The sequence below is a fragment of the Boleophthalmus pectinirostris genome, unplaced genomic scaffold (genome assembly GCF_026225935.1).
Source record: "Boleophthalmus pectinirostris isolate CB_2022bp ecotype Guang Dong unplaced genomic scaffold, ASM2622593v1 HiC_scaffold_12, whole genome shotgun sequence".
Classification (NCBI taxonomy): Eukaryota; Metazoa; Chordata; class Actinopteri; order Gobiiformes; family Gobiidae; genus Boleophthalmus; species Boleophthalmus pectinirostris.
In genome coordinates, this window is record NW_026571018.1 from 22,833,214 (window position 1) to 22,848,155 (window position 14,942).

The following is a 14,942-nucleotide window of genomic DNA, read 5'->3' on the forward strand; positions in this document are numbered from 1 at the left end:
TGGTCTCCACACCTCACCTGTAGGCATGCAAACCGTGTGTAGAACAGACGTGGCACTATCCCTTTTAATGTGATGGTATGTGTATCTATCATAAGCATGCAAGTGTTATACAATCTATGGTCATAACCAGAATCCTGTGAATGTGTGTGCACTACACCACCAGTAGAGAGCGATGGTGCGGTTTAATGGTTACTTTCAGGTTCACAGAAGAAGACGCACGGCTAAAGACGGAAGAACAGAGCTATTGAAGAACTTGGTACAATTTCTTTTTCTGATATATTATAAAACTGATAGTTTTAGAGTGTGACATTTTAAAATAACTCATATGCGCTAAACAGAACTCAAATGTAACCTAAAACCTATGTAGCAGGTACTGCTACAGTGGTTAGCTTCTGTGCTCATATGGCGTGGCTAACCTAGCGCTTTGTTCATATTATTTAAATTATTTCTGCTAATTCTTGCCTTTTGTTGACGATCTGTGGAGCCTCTTGTTCCTTGCTAAACAAGTAAACACTGACGTTGCAAGAGTGTTTTAGGACATTAGTACTGATTGCTAAATGACAGCTTGGTTGTATTTGTCGAAGCTTGGTGTCAAGTCTTGATCCCCGATATTCACGGTTTTTGCACTCTAAACCTTTGCGATGCCTGAAGAGACACATTTTTTATTTTTGAGCCGTTCAGGATGCTTAGGTTGTAGTTGTTTCTAATTGCTCTTTATCTGTTTTCAGAGCATGGGGGACAGTGACGATGAATATGATCGCAGGAGAAGGGACAAATTTAGACGTGAAAGGAGTGACTATGACCGGTCCAGGGAACGAGAAGAGAGACGCAGAGATGACTGGAATGACAGGTAAATCACACAACTGTAGGGCACGGTGTGTCCTGTACACTGTTGTTTTGTAATGTTCTGTATTTTTGATTTTCAGGGAATGGGACAGAGGGCGAGAGCGCAGAAGCCGTGGAGAATACAGAGATTATGATCGGGGTCGGAGAGATCGATTCTCTCCTCCCAGGCACGACATGAGCCCACAGCAGAAGCGCATGAGGCGTGATTGGTCAGTTGATAACTGCAGCCGTTTGAATAGTTCAGAGCAAACTGTTGGAAATAAATATTGTATCTCTGTCAGGGATGATCATGGGGGAGAACCATATCGAGGAGGCTATGATCTGGGTTACGGTGGTGCTGGTCCAAGCTATGGACCACCTCAGCATTGGGGACATCCCGACATGCATCTCATGCAGCCGCATCATGGCATTCCCATACAAGCAAGGTAAGAACTGTGTAAAATTATGAATTCTTGTGTTATTCATTCATTGTACGTTTCTGTAACATTATCATTAGACTGGGTAACATCCATGACATGGACTTAGGCCCTCCTCCTCCAATAATGAAGACCTTCAAGGAGTTCCTGCTGTCTCTGGATGACTCGGTGGACGAGACTGAAGCTGTCAAACGCTACAATGAGTACAAGCTTGATTTCCGCCGTCAACAGATGCAAGACTTCTTTTTGGCTCATAAAGACGAAGAGTGGTATGATCTGAATGACCTTCTCTGTAGTCTTTTAACTTGTTATTATTAGTTAAAACATGGCCATCATAGAGCTTATTTTAAGGTTTTGTTTATAAAGCTAAAAATTTTCATCTGGATGCAGTACTTATTTTTGGTCATATCCCCTTCAAGCTTTCTTTTAAGCAATACAGACTATAGAATTTTCTGTTTTTAACATTTGAGTTTTGCCAGTTTTTTTTTTTTTTAATGGAATAATTGTCAACTGTGTAACTTATGTTGATGCTTATTACTTATTTCACAGATAACATGTTAATTTGTTTTTGCCTTAACAAGTTTTTCTTCCTTCTACACAACAGTTGTGGTGAAGAGTGGAGCCCTTCCTCAGGAATCGGTCCTAGACAGTCAGAGCATGCACTGCGCACAATGCAGTTGCTTTTAGACACAAAGTATCAGGGAGTTCAGTTAGAACGTGAACTGCGATATTTTTTTGAAACTTTTTTATTTTTGCATAACTTGTTTTTTTCCAATTTGGATCAAATCGAATCCCAAAACCGAATATGTGTGTATACAGACACACCATTGGGGTGAAGTGGAGCGCATATTCACAGAAGAGTCTCATCTCTGTAGTAAATTGTTATTAAACTGCCAGAACAAAAGGTAACTCTAGCCCACTCAATGATAAACATTGTGCTTTATCTTTGTTACGTGAATGTTTAATGCTTTATTCTTTAAAATAATTGCATTAATCTCAGGCTGAACCTCATTCATTGATTGAAAGACTGAAGATGGCTTATTTATGGTAGAGATCTGTATAGGCAAATCATAATTGGGCATTTTTTAAAACGTCAGATAAGCTATACAATAGACATTAGAAGTTGCATACATAACACATGATTTGTATGTAATTTTTATAACATGTTTTCTAACTTGTACATCCCTTCATCCCACCCCCTTCATTTCACTCCTACACTTGTGGGCCTGGATGTCACAGGTTCAGGTCCAAGTACCATCCAGATGAAGCCAGTCGACTTAAGGCTGAAGCCCAGTGTGCTCTCAACAACCGCCTCAACGTCTTCACCTTCCTCATGGAGAACAGCTGGTTTGATGGAGTATCGCTAGATATTGACCATAGCCAAGCCATTATCAAAGTACTGGATGCAGGTAAAGCCTTATGTATGTTTGTATGTATGTACCAAATGTTTCTTTTTCTTTGTTTTTTAATATTAAAATATTGCATAGTTAGTTAGGTATTTTACATTTTGTTCATTGTAAACCGCAATATTAGTCTAAAACATTTTAATAATAGAAACAGGTTCACAGACATGTTAAAAAACAAACAGTTGAAAAATGACAAACTAGAATCATTATTGTCTGAATAATCTTAACTAAGTACAGAGAAGTAGGCAAGGGATAGGGGTTAGGTGACATTTGTGAGGGAATACTCAAACATGTATGAATTTCTCCAAATACAACTAAGTGAGCGTTATGTCTCCTTTTTAAAATCTGTAGCAATAAATAATTTTAGTACCACAGGAGACAATAATGATAAAGTGAATAGTTGCTGCCAAATAATTATTTTATAAATATAAAGAGTTGATATTCTTCTATTAGGATTAAAAACAGTGTGAACTATCAAAAGGGGCCCCTTACTTATTACTTGTAATTCTTCAGCTGTGATTAAGATGGAAGGAGGGACTGACCATGATCTCCGCATCCTGGACCTTCCCTCTGAAGAAGAGGAAGAGCGGGAAAAGCCTTCTGCAGGTGCCCCCGAGCAGCCAAAAAAAGAGGACTCCAAGACCCCAGAGACGGAACATAAAGATCCAATTTCAGGGGACAAAAATGAAAAAGTAAAGATCTAATCACAAATTATATAATGTACTAAGCTGTTGGATGATGACAGTAAATTGTGCCATAGGAGGATAAGGCGGAAGATTCTGCAGCCAAAGACAAAGGTGATGCCAAAGCAGCTGAGGAGGGCGAGGACATTAAAGAAGAGGCACACAAATCACCTCCCAAAGAGGAACCTCCTGAGCCCAAGAAGGTCAGCTCTGATTTAAGAATCACACATACATTGCTTCAAAGATAGTGGACTGGGTACAGGTAACATTTCTTTATTTTCTAAGCATTGTGTTTGGCTCAGATATTGAGCTGTAGCTTTATTCTTAAGGTTCTAATTTGTTGTGGTTCTCAGAATGAGCCCCACACTGGGTTGCCAAATCCTGTGGCTAAAACCATCACCAGCACTGTCTCTGTCTACACCTTGACGCAGACCTTAAAAGTTTGAGCACTGTGTGCTAATCAGCATTCAACTGCATCGTCTCTCAGGGTCAGTTAGGCTTGTTTGCAGATGTTTGCCCCAAACCCTTGTCTTTTCACACAAATTTCCATCTGCTGTTCTTAAAGTCATTATGGATCAACCACATTAATACAAAGTAACTTTTTGGATGAGGTGCAAGGCCACATCACAGCAGGCACAGGATGCCAGCACATTCGCAATGATTCGATGCTCGAGTTCCAACCAGTTAAACTTTCAATGAGGCGTTTGTAGTTTGTATGTATATACTGAGAGATTACATCTTTGTTATCCATATGCAAGTTAAGGCCTCTCAGTTTTAGCTTGAATTAAGTTTTTTTTTTAATAAACCAGCATCCTACACACTATACACACTACCTTGAATGTCCCAGTCACTGATTTTACTTTTTGTAGCCAAGAAGAAAAAGGAAACGCAATGACAGTGATGATGAAGGAAGTGGCTCAGAGAGTGAATCCGACTCAGATTCTGACTCAAACTCAAATAGCTCTGACAGCAAACCTGAGAAGAGAGAAGAGGAAGACAAGGATGAAGAGGAGGAAGAGGGGGAAGGTAAAACATAAAAGCAGCTGGTTGCGAAAACTGCTTAGAATCAGAATAAGTCTTATTGCCTTTGTCAGTGAACAAGATTCACAAACTAGGAACTTCTTTTGGCGTTATGATGCGACATTAAACAAAGAATAATAATATAAACTATGATAAAATGAAACTTAAGCATGCATTAAAATAAGGTAAAAAATAGATTTTGATATACAATACAAAATATATAGTTTGGGCAGAACAACAGTGCAAACTGACAGGTGTTAGAGTGTTCAGGAGATTAACAGCAGGGGGGAAGAAACTGTTCTTGTGGTGAGAGGTTCTGTAGAGGGATTATAAGACTATATCACTTCGTGATCTACTGCGGTTGTCTGCTGCAGAAAGAGCCACTGTCCTAGCTGGTATCATGCCATTGTCTTGTAGGATTTCAGCAGATTTCAGACTCTCCCAGGGGACCAGGCTAGTTGTATTGATCAGGTATGACTGGATGTTCTGCTACTGAATTTTGAGCCATTTCTTCTCGTCATTTACGCACTCGCATTTAATGCATATGGGCCCTTAAGATGTATCCCACTCTCTAATGATAATTTAGAATCATAACTTATTTTATCACACAGTGATAACAACAACAGCGCTAGCTAACGTTGCAATTTCATGTTAACTGCACAGACAGCGACGTTTTCTGCACTCACTAATGCGTCTATAGTCCATGTCCAGGGTGAGATGGGTCAGCTGTGATCCGACCTGCTCGTTCCCGACTCTTGTCCTGGTGACATGGACATAACAGTCCTAGAGAGATGATAGGCTGCAGCCTTTTCATAAACTGATAAATGCAAAATGTGTTGTTTTTCTGATGACAGAAGACAAACCTAAAGACTCAGAGGATGACAAGAAAGAAGAGAAGAAACCCAAAGATGATTCTCCCAGACCTCGACCACTTCACAAGACCTGCTCCTTGTTCATGAGAAGCATTGCTCCCACCATTTCAAAAGGAGAGATCATTGCTGTGAGTTTTGATGATAACATAGTTGGCATTTATATGTGACTTTGTTTATAATTTATATATATTTTGTAATAGCTCTGTCGAAGATTCCCAGGGTTTCTTCGCGTTTGCTTGTCTGATCCCCATCCAGAACGCAGGTTTGTGCTCTGTTACTGTTATTAAATCAAAGTAATTTCAGTAATTTCAGTATTCATTAAAGCAAGCAACATCAATTTCTTCACAATGACACATTTTTGTGATCCTAAAGATTTTTCCGAAGATGCTGGGTGACATTTGATCGCAGTGTTAACATTAAAGAGGTGTGTTGGAGCCTGCAAAATATTCGAGTAAGTGTCTCAGAGATACACATCTTTTAAAAGTTTTGCCTTATTCGTTCATTATGCTGTATATATTAATATATACAATATGGTGTGTACTCCTTGCCCCTTGTAGTTAAGAGACTGTGAGCTGGCTCCTGGGGTGAACAGGGACTTGGCTCGGAGGGTGCGCCATGTGAATGGGATCACTCAACATAAGCAGGTGCTTCGCAATGACATCAAGTTTGCTGCAAAGCTGATTCATGCTTTGGACGAGAAAGGAGAATTGTGGAGCAACAAGACCCAGGAAGACAGTCCTGAGGTATATTGATATTGATTTTGTTTTAATACTGCGTACCTGGTTCAGTGAATTGTACAGATGTATACAGTGAATTAAGTAAACTCAAATATATTGCGCACTGAAGTGACATCCGAAAACGATACAAAAAGTAATATCCTTAAAGTTGTTTTTTGGACTGAAGATTCGTGTTTTAATGTGTATGCAACAGCTGCCAGCTCAGAACCCCATCCTGAGGAACATCACAGATTACCTGATAGAGGAGGTGAGCGCTGAGGAGGAGGAGCTTCTTGGCACTGGGCTGGATCCAGAGGAGGGCAATAAGGAGGGAAACCCCACAGAGATGACTGTGGAGAGGGATGACAAGCTAGCCAAGGTTTGTTCAGAGCAAAGGTCACATCAATTTAAACATTTTCCAATCTTTGTCCATTTTCTCTCAACTTGTTTTGTCTGCAGTACAGTTTAGATTCTAACTTAGGGCTTTGCTTTGCTTATAGGTTTTGGATCGTCTACTGTTGTATCTTCGTATTGTGCACTCCATTGACTACTACAACACTTGTGAATACCCAAGTGAGGATGAGATGCCCAATCGCTGTGGGATGATTCATGTGCGCGGGCCTATTCCTCCTAACCGCATCACACAGGGAGAGGGTAAGAAGCTATCAGTAGGATGTCAACAAAGACAACTCTTACAATGTTTGTTAAACTTTTTCTGTTTTCCAAACAGTGCAACAGTGGCAGAAAATGATGGAAGAGAAACTTAGTCCATTGTTTAGCTTGAAAGAAATCCTTTCTGAGGAGGAGGCAGTGAAGATGGGGCGTAAGGATCCTGAGGAGGAGGTGGAGAAGTTTGTGTTGGCTAACACTCAAGAGCTGGGAAAGGACAAGTGGCTCTGCCCCCTCAGTGGTAAAAAGTTTAAGGTAAATCCCGTCTTGTAAAGCTTGTAGATTACAAAACAAATCCTGTGTGATTAGAATAAATGGATATTACATGTTAATACACATGGATTCTCCAGGGCCCTGAGTTTGTGCGAAAGCACATTTTAAACAAACATGGAGACAAAATTGAAGAAGTTAAAAAAGAGGTGGTATTCTTCAACAACTTCTTGATGGATGCAAAGAGACCCTCTCTACCAGAGCTGAAGCTGCCTCCTCTGCCTGGCCCAGGTCAGGGTGTGATCTGTAGTTTCTCTGATGCTCTGCTCATTATAATACTGTTGAGTTTATATCTACATACAAATATGAATGTTTTTTTTTCCCTCTTCAGGTATACTTTCTCCAGGCATGCCCTTCCCACCACAGGGCCCACAGGGTCCTGTAGGCTTTGGACAGCCTCGTCCTCCCCTGATGGGCTATGGTGGTCAGTAGTCCTTTTATCTTGTGTGGTCATTTTTCACTTAATATAATACTGAGTCATAACAGTTAATACAATCACAATACAATACACCTACATGGTTCAATATGCATGTTATTGTAGTGCAGCAAGGTTTTACTTTGTTTATCACCCCTGGAATAATTAGTTGTTGGCAGTATAATAAAATGTTACGAGTACTGTAAAACATTTGGTTCATAATGGTACTGTGACCTATGCATTGAGAATGGTAGTGTGAAAAAACGGGATTGTTTAAGGCCTATTGACATGTGAATGTCATTTTAAAGTTTTTTTTATCTCTTGTCCCCACTTGAGGTCCACCCTATCCCCCAAACCAATACGGGGGAGGCAGAGGGAACTATGACAACTTTCGTGGTCAAGGTGGCTACCTGGGAAAGCCACGCAACCTTAGGTGAGAGCACTGTACGTGTGGCTTTTACTTTGATATAATATATTATGCCATTTTAAAATCTTTTTATAAAATAATTTTTTTATCACAGGATGTCAAGAGGTGATCCACGCAACATTATTGAGTATCGTGACCTGGATGCCCCAGACGATATGGACTTCTTCTAGGTTCATCTGATTGGAGTGCACCTTAGCCCTGTGTCCTGCTTAATAAATGTAGTTACTGAAATGTTATTCCTGTTTTTATTTTGCATCTTGTACATCTGGAACACATGTATGATATACACTGGTGAAAATCCAATAAAGTTGAACTTACATTTGTTCAGTAGCTTTGTAAAAATGATACTGATGCCCTCTACTGTCCTTAGTAACAATTACAAATGTAGCTTCACATATGAGTGATCTTAACAGTGATTTTAAGTGCAAAGGTTAAGATAATAAATTAGTCCAAAAGTGACATTTACATTGTGTGTGCCAAAGAACCTCCAGCAGAACCACCACTGGTTCCTTTACCACAGTCTGAAATAGTATAACAACCACTGATGTTGGAAAAGAAGAAACCACACTGATGGTTTACAGGCAATACTTTACCAATGCATTTTGGTCAGCGTAATTAAGTACAAGAACATCTAGAAACAATATTGAGGCATGTCCAGTGTGTGTGGTCTATTGAATCAGAACTCGGTCAAATGAGTAGCAGCTTGTGACTCTCTGCGAGACCACAGCTGACTTTATGCTCATGAAATAACTTTGTCAGAGCCTCCATGTAGAGTTTGTGATAATGGTCCACTTCATCATCTGTGGGGGATGCACGCTTTGGCACTGAGATAGGACTTCCCACTGTAAAAACAATCAATTAGTGACAACTACATCTGGAGAGATCATTGGATTTGGAAAAATGAACTCACCAACTGTAGTGACTGGCCTCCTATAAGGAAGAAAGGCAAATTTCTCACCAACAAATAAACACGGGGCAAAGCCCATGACCTTTTTAAACAGATCTTGTAATTTTCGGCTGATACTGCCCTCTGTGAAAATCACTTGTTTGAAGAGTTCATTCTCTCCAAAGGAGTACACAGGCACCAGGTCAGCCCTGAGGAAGAGGAGCAGACATCAGCGCTCTGTCTGCTGAGACGACTTAATGTTACCTGTGTCATGTGTTCTCACCCAAATTCCAGGGCCACTTTGACAAATCCTTTTCTCTGCTTTATTACCACTGTATTGGCTCCAGGAGAAGATGCCAGTGACTCTGCAGCACCCCCTATGATAATAACTATTGCATTGCCTTTGCCACTCTTTGAAAGGAGGTGTATGAGGCTGGCTTTACTGACAGGGTAAAGGCCTGTGCAGAAAACAGGCAAAGTACAAAAGTTATCTCTGTGGGCATCTTTTATGACTGGACGTGCAGAGGGGACAGATGTGAAGGAGGGGAAAGTCTTGCACAAACCTGCACACATGATGTATTCTCTAAACAGTGGGATCCTGAAGAGACCCGCCAGGATGGCCAGGCGGGAGCGTACACCGGGATACAGCTCTGTGAACCCACAGCTGTCTGTGGAAAAGCAGCTGAAGGCTCCAGCACTCATAATGCCGTGTGGATGACAACCCAAAATGTAATTCTTGTTTGGACTCAATTCTGCTGTCTTTTTTAGCTGTGTACAAAACAAATGATTGTGAAAAAGCCACAAAATTTTCAAAGTGTATTTGTACACCAAAACAAATATGGCCAATTTCACTACCAGTACTTACCTTTATTGGAAAAAAGTCTCTGAAGTGCTCCCATACCTTCCACTTTCTTACAAACATGGTTCCCCTCCCGCCTGAAGATATATAAAAAAATATATAAATTAAATGTATTTTTTTATTTATATTTTTATTTCACATTAATAATAATAATAATAATAATAATAATAATAATACCTTTTTCAGGGGTATGCCAATCCATCACCAGCCACATAAAGGACAGTGCAGCTAGTGGCCACAGAGACGTAAACATAAGGTAGATGCTCAAAATAGTGCATGACAACCCTGACATTACACATACAAGATAATGTAAAAATTATTCATTTTTATTTTTGTTAAAAATTTGATTTTCAAAATATAACTTGTGCATTTTAATGTACTTATAATGACAACATATAGCCTTACCTAGGAACAGAAACGTTAGCACCCACTGGAGAACACTTAGAGCCTCTATCAGCTCTTTCCACTGAGTTTTTTCTTTTGCCATTTCTGCAATATTCAAACACAACATTAACTTTCTGCGTCCAGTGATGTGAAATGATCCTTATAATTACAGACCTGACAAATGTACTTTGATTGGTAATTATTTAAGTTATCATGATGGTAATCTAGTGCTGATAACTGCACAACTCGGCCTGTCCATCAGGACTGCAACTGACAGTTATTTTAATACTTGACAAGTCAGTGATTATTTTTTGATTAGTTGACTAGTCAACTGTACATTTAAATTAAAATATAACTGTCATCAAATAAAGGATGAAAATGGTGATTTACAGCACTTGGAATATGTAAGCTTTTAACAACTTTGAGCCGTGCATTATGCATTTTAACGCACGCTGCAGAGTAGTAGAACAGAAGAAAAGTTCATTAAAACTGCAAAATGCATGGCTCAAAGTTGTATAATGTGCACATATCACAGCTACAAAATATCTCAGCCACAGCTCTTCCCTGTCTGTAAATGTCCAAAATATTAGTTATTTCAATGTTTTCAATGAAGCTAGTCCCTACATTCTGTCCACAGCAGTTGAGCATTTACCTGTTGCTATAGTGATGTCGTGCAGAGCAGTGATATAGAACAGTGATTTGGCTGTTGCCGAACTACTTGTGCGTTATGCAGGATTAACGCACGGCAGTTAGCCGCTGGGATCCTCACAGACTGTGGTATAATTACATATAAAAGATATTACAGATGTATTATTATTGGCAAGTGCTTTAGAGTCACATAGCTCAGTTAACAATAACAATTATCAAAATAAGGTGTTTTTTTGATAGCTGACTAGTCACAGATATTCAGGTAAATAGTGCAGCCCTATCCTGTACCGTAATACTGCACACTTTGCTTAGAGAGGTGTCAAGAGGTTATTAATAAATGACCTATATATGAGCCAGCCCAAAGTATTTTGTTAATAAATCAGTGCCATTGATGACATTGATTTATGCACTACACAAAACATCCCAGCTTTATCAGATGTTGATTCAAATTTTAACATTTTAATAGCATGAATAAATATCATAATTGTAATACTAATAAATATGAATAATACATTACCTTCTGTAGTCTCTATCGCCAGTGTATTTGAATGAAGTCTCACTAGTTCATGACAGCCACTGTGTGCACTTTGACCAGACCACTGATAACAGATCCACTCCCCCGATACTTTGACACAGTCTTGCAATATCAGAAGTAACTGTATTGACAATATTTCACAATAATATAATGTTCCTGCATGTTGGACATTATGAAGTTTTTAAACCAAATGCAGCTGTGTAGAACACACTGCTGCTTTTTGTGAGGAAAAAGAGCATTTTGGACATAAATAGTCATAGTCTTCATAAGATGTTATCTGAAAAGATGAACATAGCATTGTCATTAAACATACACACAGGGATTTGGAAATCTGAACACTGCAAAACTCCTACCTTGTGTTTCATGGTGAGTGGGCCTGCTTTGTATCCAGAAGCAAACAACTGATATAAATTATGAGATATTGTGAGAAAGCCATACACATTACTATACATTTTAAGCCAGATATGCTTTGCTTCATTGCCAATTCAGAGCCATCACTTCCTGCTTTCTGTTTGATGTGCCAAAATATCAAAGTCACTTCCCCTTATATTTCAAAATAAAAGCCTCTTCACAGTGAAGCAACGGTACTAGGCTGAAGGTTGTTGGCCTCATATTGTGAAACTGTAAAAAAGGAAGTGGTTAAGCTAGTATCTTGATAACAGCAATCCATTCGCAAATTACCCGCATTACTGACATGACCCCAGTATAGTGATTGAGCCATTTAGGCATCCAGCAAAAACAATTAACAAGATAACGCTATTACACAATTCATAAGAAAAATAAATACACGACTCTAAATAGGCTTCTTCTATCATTTGCACCTACTCCCTATTCAATCTGCAATGTGCACTGCTGGCAACAATGTTTGCCTATTATTTCATGAATAATTAATCGGATAAAGTAGCCAAATGTGTGGCCTATTCAAAAACAATGCTTGAATAAAACAGAAAAATCAATATTTGTAGTTTATTATGCCTATTTGATGTGTTTAGTAATAGAATGACATTAATATGGATATTAAAGTTATAGCCTATTAGGGGCGCCATCACAGAGCTTGTGTCTGTCTTTATTGTCCTGGGCCTTTCTTTCCTCTCTACAATAATAGAATTCACTAATTAGAACTGCAAACCCAGTGTTTTATTAGAATGCCTACCCAGAAATTACACAAAAATGCATTCCATTACTGGGCCAACCGCACTTGTTGCACCAAAAGCGTTCTGTTTGGTATGCGCGTGTATATGACCTATAGAGGAGACCAGACCACACCTTAAATAAAATAAACATATAAATAAATAAAAAGTGAATGTGCATCACAAATGGAAAATGTAACTTCCACATGTTTTAGTTTGATTGGAATAGCCTATGCTAATACTGCTTTTAGGATGTCCTTAGCTGTCCTTTTGTGATCACAGACGGGGGTGTGTCAGTCCCCTCACAGGCCATGTGTAGGCCAATGTGTCACGTGACCCTAAAATACTTAATATGAATTCTTTGCTAAATGTTTGTTGCATTTTAGTAATTTATGTAATGCTGCAGTCACACATTCTGTTTAAAATTACAGAGTAGGCTCAATGAATTTGGCCTATTCCGCATTTCCTATTGGAGTCTATTTATAGCGTACTGTTTTGGTCTATAGTGAACTAAACTGTTTTATCCTCTTTAGAATAATAAGAGGAATAGGGACTTTCACATCAAATGCTTGCTGACATAATGCAGCGCTGTTTTTTTCAGCAAAATCTCCGCCACTGTAGACTGTGGAAAAACACGCTTCACCAGACAGACATCAAAACAACAGCGGCGCTTGTGGCGCGCCCCGTGCGCTGTGGATCTCCTTGTGCAGCTGGACTCGGTGCCAGCTCGGACCCGCTCTGGTCTATGGGTCTACACCAGGCTCAGCTCCGGTGAATATGAATGGGGGTCCGCCGTAAGGAGGATGGCCACCGCTTGAACCGTGCAGTGCGCCTCCATCTGCGCAGTGCTGTTTGTCGTATTTAGTGACTGTGCGCAGCTGAAGCGTAGCAATGTTTCTTTTGCAGAGGTCGCGTGGGGGCTTTTCACCAAAAGACGAGGATGGAGTCCTTCTCCAGCGTTTGCATCGGAGCGTTTTGTAACGTCGTACTGAATTGCATCATGATTTTCAATCAGAGCTACGGCGACTCTCGATAGTATAGGCTACCGTGTGCGCTGTTTATCATAAAAATGGAAGACCTCTCACGTCAAGAAAAGGCGTCAATCCGGTGATATGCGTCTGAATAAGTGATTTCACATCCCTGCTCTTATTGACACATCTGGGGAAGAATCTCTCCTTCGTCTCGTGTACCAGGACAGCTGTGTCATCAACAACCGGCGTGCTTTTGTTGTTGTCTCATTTTACGAGCTGGACCTCGGCGTGGTGAGGCGGTTCTGCGCCAGCCATAGGTTCCCTAGTGACTAAGGTAAGATTCAAACCTTTATTAATGCCATGTAATGCTCTTTGCAGCCCGTGCAGTAACCATGTACCCAGCATTGCCAGCTGTCACTTCCAAAATGCACCGTCTGCTCATAAAGCGGCACCCAATATTACGCTGTGCGCATAGGAATGGGCCTTAGAGCGATTGGCGTGATAATTAGCCCCAAATCTGGGCTGACTGATGTGAGAACGGTTTATCGTTGAAGCTCTGTGCCATATTGGCCTGTTTTTGTCGCAAACGCGCGGCACGCAAAAACATGCCCAGCTGTCTACTAACAGTGTTTAAACCAAATCGTGACATGGCTTTATAAATATTTCAGTTAAAAACAAGCCTCTATCAGCTGACCGGTGAGCTCAGATATGCACAGCGTTATTAGGCAAATTGTGCTACAGAGAGTGGCAACGTGTGGCAAGGCCCATTGAAAAACATCTGCAAATTCTCCGGGTATTTAGACAGAAACCCAATAGTGGTGTATGTTTATGCCAGGAGAGGATGGGATGGTGCTGGGTACGCTTGGATGCGCGCACACACCGTTTGTGTTATCTTCCATAAGAAATATGCATTGGGCATGGATGTGAGATGCCCTCATGCAGTAACCTATGCCACCTACGGGGCGCAAGCTTAGCCAAAATATAACAATCGTGAAGAAAACTTAAAGGATACGTTTCCCCCACGTTTATTCGACTGTTTTCCGGGCGTGACAGGCGCTCAGACAAGCATCCCTCTCTGTGAGATTTCTCCACCAGCTTTTCTATCCCAGTATTCTAAATGTTTCCTCCAAACTCTGTGTTCTGTATTAACAATTATCTATATCAGCTAAATGCATGCAAGCCTTGATTTGTAAATACTGGCACGCTGGATCTTTATGTTAACAAAAATGTTTTTGGCTAATTTATATTTTTCTTTGCTTGGATGGTGCACCCAAGCTTGCTATTGCCCTGTCTGCTTAGAAACCCTCTGAAATTCAATTAATTACCAGTCAGTATCGCTTGACCTTGGGGTATAACATACTTGCTGTTGAGTGAGAGCCATTTGCACAGCACACGTGCCTTGGGGTAACTATAGGTAGTAGACAAATTAGGATCAGTTGCTAGTGTTTTGGTTATAGTAAACGGTTGGTACCTCAGGGGGGAAGAGCAGGGAGGCATGGGCTCTATAGCTGCAGCTGTGTGACTTAGGGTCACTGGGTGCAGCCACTGAGCCACACGTTTTTGTGGAGTATGTCTTGAATGCAGAAGAGACAGAAGCGGCGTCAACTGTGCCCGCTCACCTGCTCTTCCCAAATGCTGCTCGGAAATGTGATAAGAGAAAGATAGGTCAGTGTGTTAGCCACAGGCATTCATAGTCAGGCTGTGATTTTGGTGTTTATCAGGCTCGGTAAGTTTAAGGCCCATAATGTAGGCTATCTGTATGTTTTTAAAGTCCACAGAAGGTCAGTAA

The 14,942-nt window shown here is 40.3% G+C and overlaps 3 protein-coding genes across 9 annotated transcripts in view; 2 read left to right on the top strand and 1 right to left on the bottom strand.

The window, feature by feature from the left end:
- Positions 1-90: 90 nt before the first annotated feature.
- Positions 91-8,085, top strand: srrt (serrate RNA effector molecule homolog (Arabidopsis)). Of its 2 annotated transcripts, none has more exons than XM_055148358.1 (20): positions 91-256; positions 729-850; positions 927-1,055; positions 1,128-1,271; positions 1,343-1,531; positions 2,502-2,671; positions 3,182-3,360; positions 3,429-3,554; positions 4,221-4,377; positions 5,226-5,371; positions 5,444-5,505; positions 5,616-5,694; positions 5,801-5,986; positions 6,174-6,338; positions 6,460-6,613; positions 6,690-6,883; positions 6,979-7,129; positions 7,230-7,322; positions 7,650-7,746; positions 7,835-8,085. In XM_055148358.1, exons 1-20 carry the CDS (start codon positions 173-175, stop codon positions 7,908-7,910), a joined length of 2,703 nt encoding a protein of 900 aa, XP_055004333.1. In that variant the 5' UTR covers positions 91-172; the 3' UTR covers positions 7,911-8,085. The 2 variants fall into 2 exon arrangements, with proteins under 2 accessions (XP_055004333.1, XP_055004334.1); XM_055148359.1 differs by having other exon boundaries at positions 94-256; positions 7,650-7,757.
- A 223-nt stretch (positions 8,086-8,308) lies between these two features.
- On the bottom strand, positions 8,309-11,562 carry mogat3b (monoacylglycerol O-acyltransferase 3b). Of its 5 annotated transcripts, none has more exons than XM_055148364.1 (10): positions 11,406-11,562; positions 11,035-11,329; positions 10,522-10,641; positions 9,891-9,974; positions 9,663-9,713; positions 9,492-9,562; positions 9,190-9,394; positions 8,910-9,084; positions 8,651-8,835; positions 8,309-8,582 (listed from the first exon to the last, which is right to left on the bottom strand). In XM_055148364.1, the coding sequence occupies exons 4-10, from the start codon at positions 9,970-9,972 to the stop codon at positions 8,428-8,430; spliced, it is 924 nt and encodes a 307-aa protein (XP_055004339.1). In that variant the 5' UTR covers positions 9,973-9,974; positions 10,522-10,641; positions 11,035-11,329; positions 11,406-11,562; the 3' UTR covers positions 8,309-8,427. The 5 variants fall into 5 exon arrangements, with proteins under 5 accessions (XP_055004339.1, XP_055004336.1, XP_055004338.1 ...); XM_055148361.1 differs by having other exon boundaries at positions 9,663-9,770; XM_055148363.1 differs by lacking the exon at positions 10,522-10,641.
- A 1,295-nt stretch (positions 11,563-12,857) lies between these two features.
- LOC129407519 (neuronal tyrosine-phosphorylated phosphoinositide-3-kinase adapter 1) overlaps positions 12,858-14,942 on the top strand; it is a 34,620-nt gene continuing 32,535 nt past the window's right edge. For both annotated transcript variants that reach the window (XM_055148902.1, XM_055148903.1), the window contains exon 1: positions 12,858-13,487. The gene's annotated coding sequence lies outside the window, so the exon portion shown is untranslated. The remainder of the gene's footprint in view (positions 13,488-14,942) is intronic.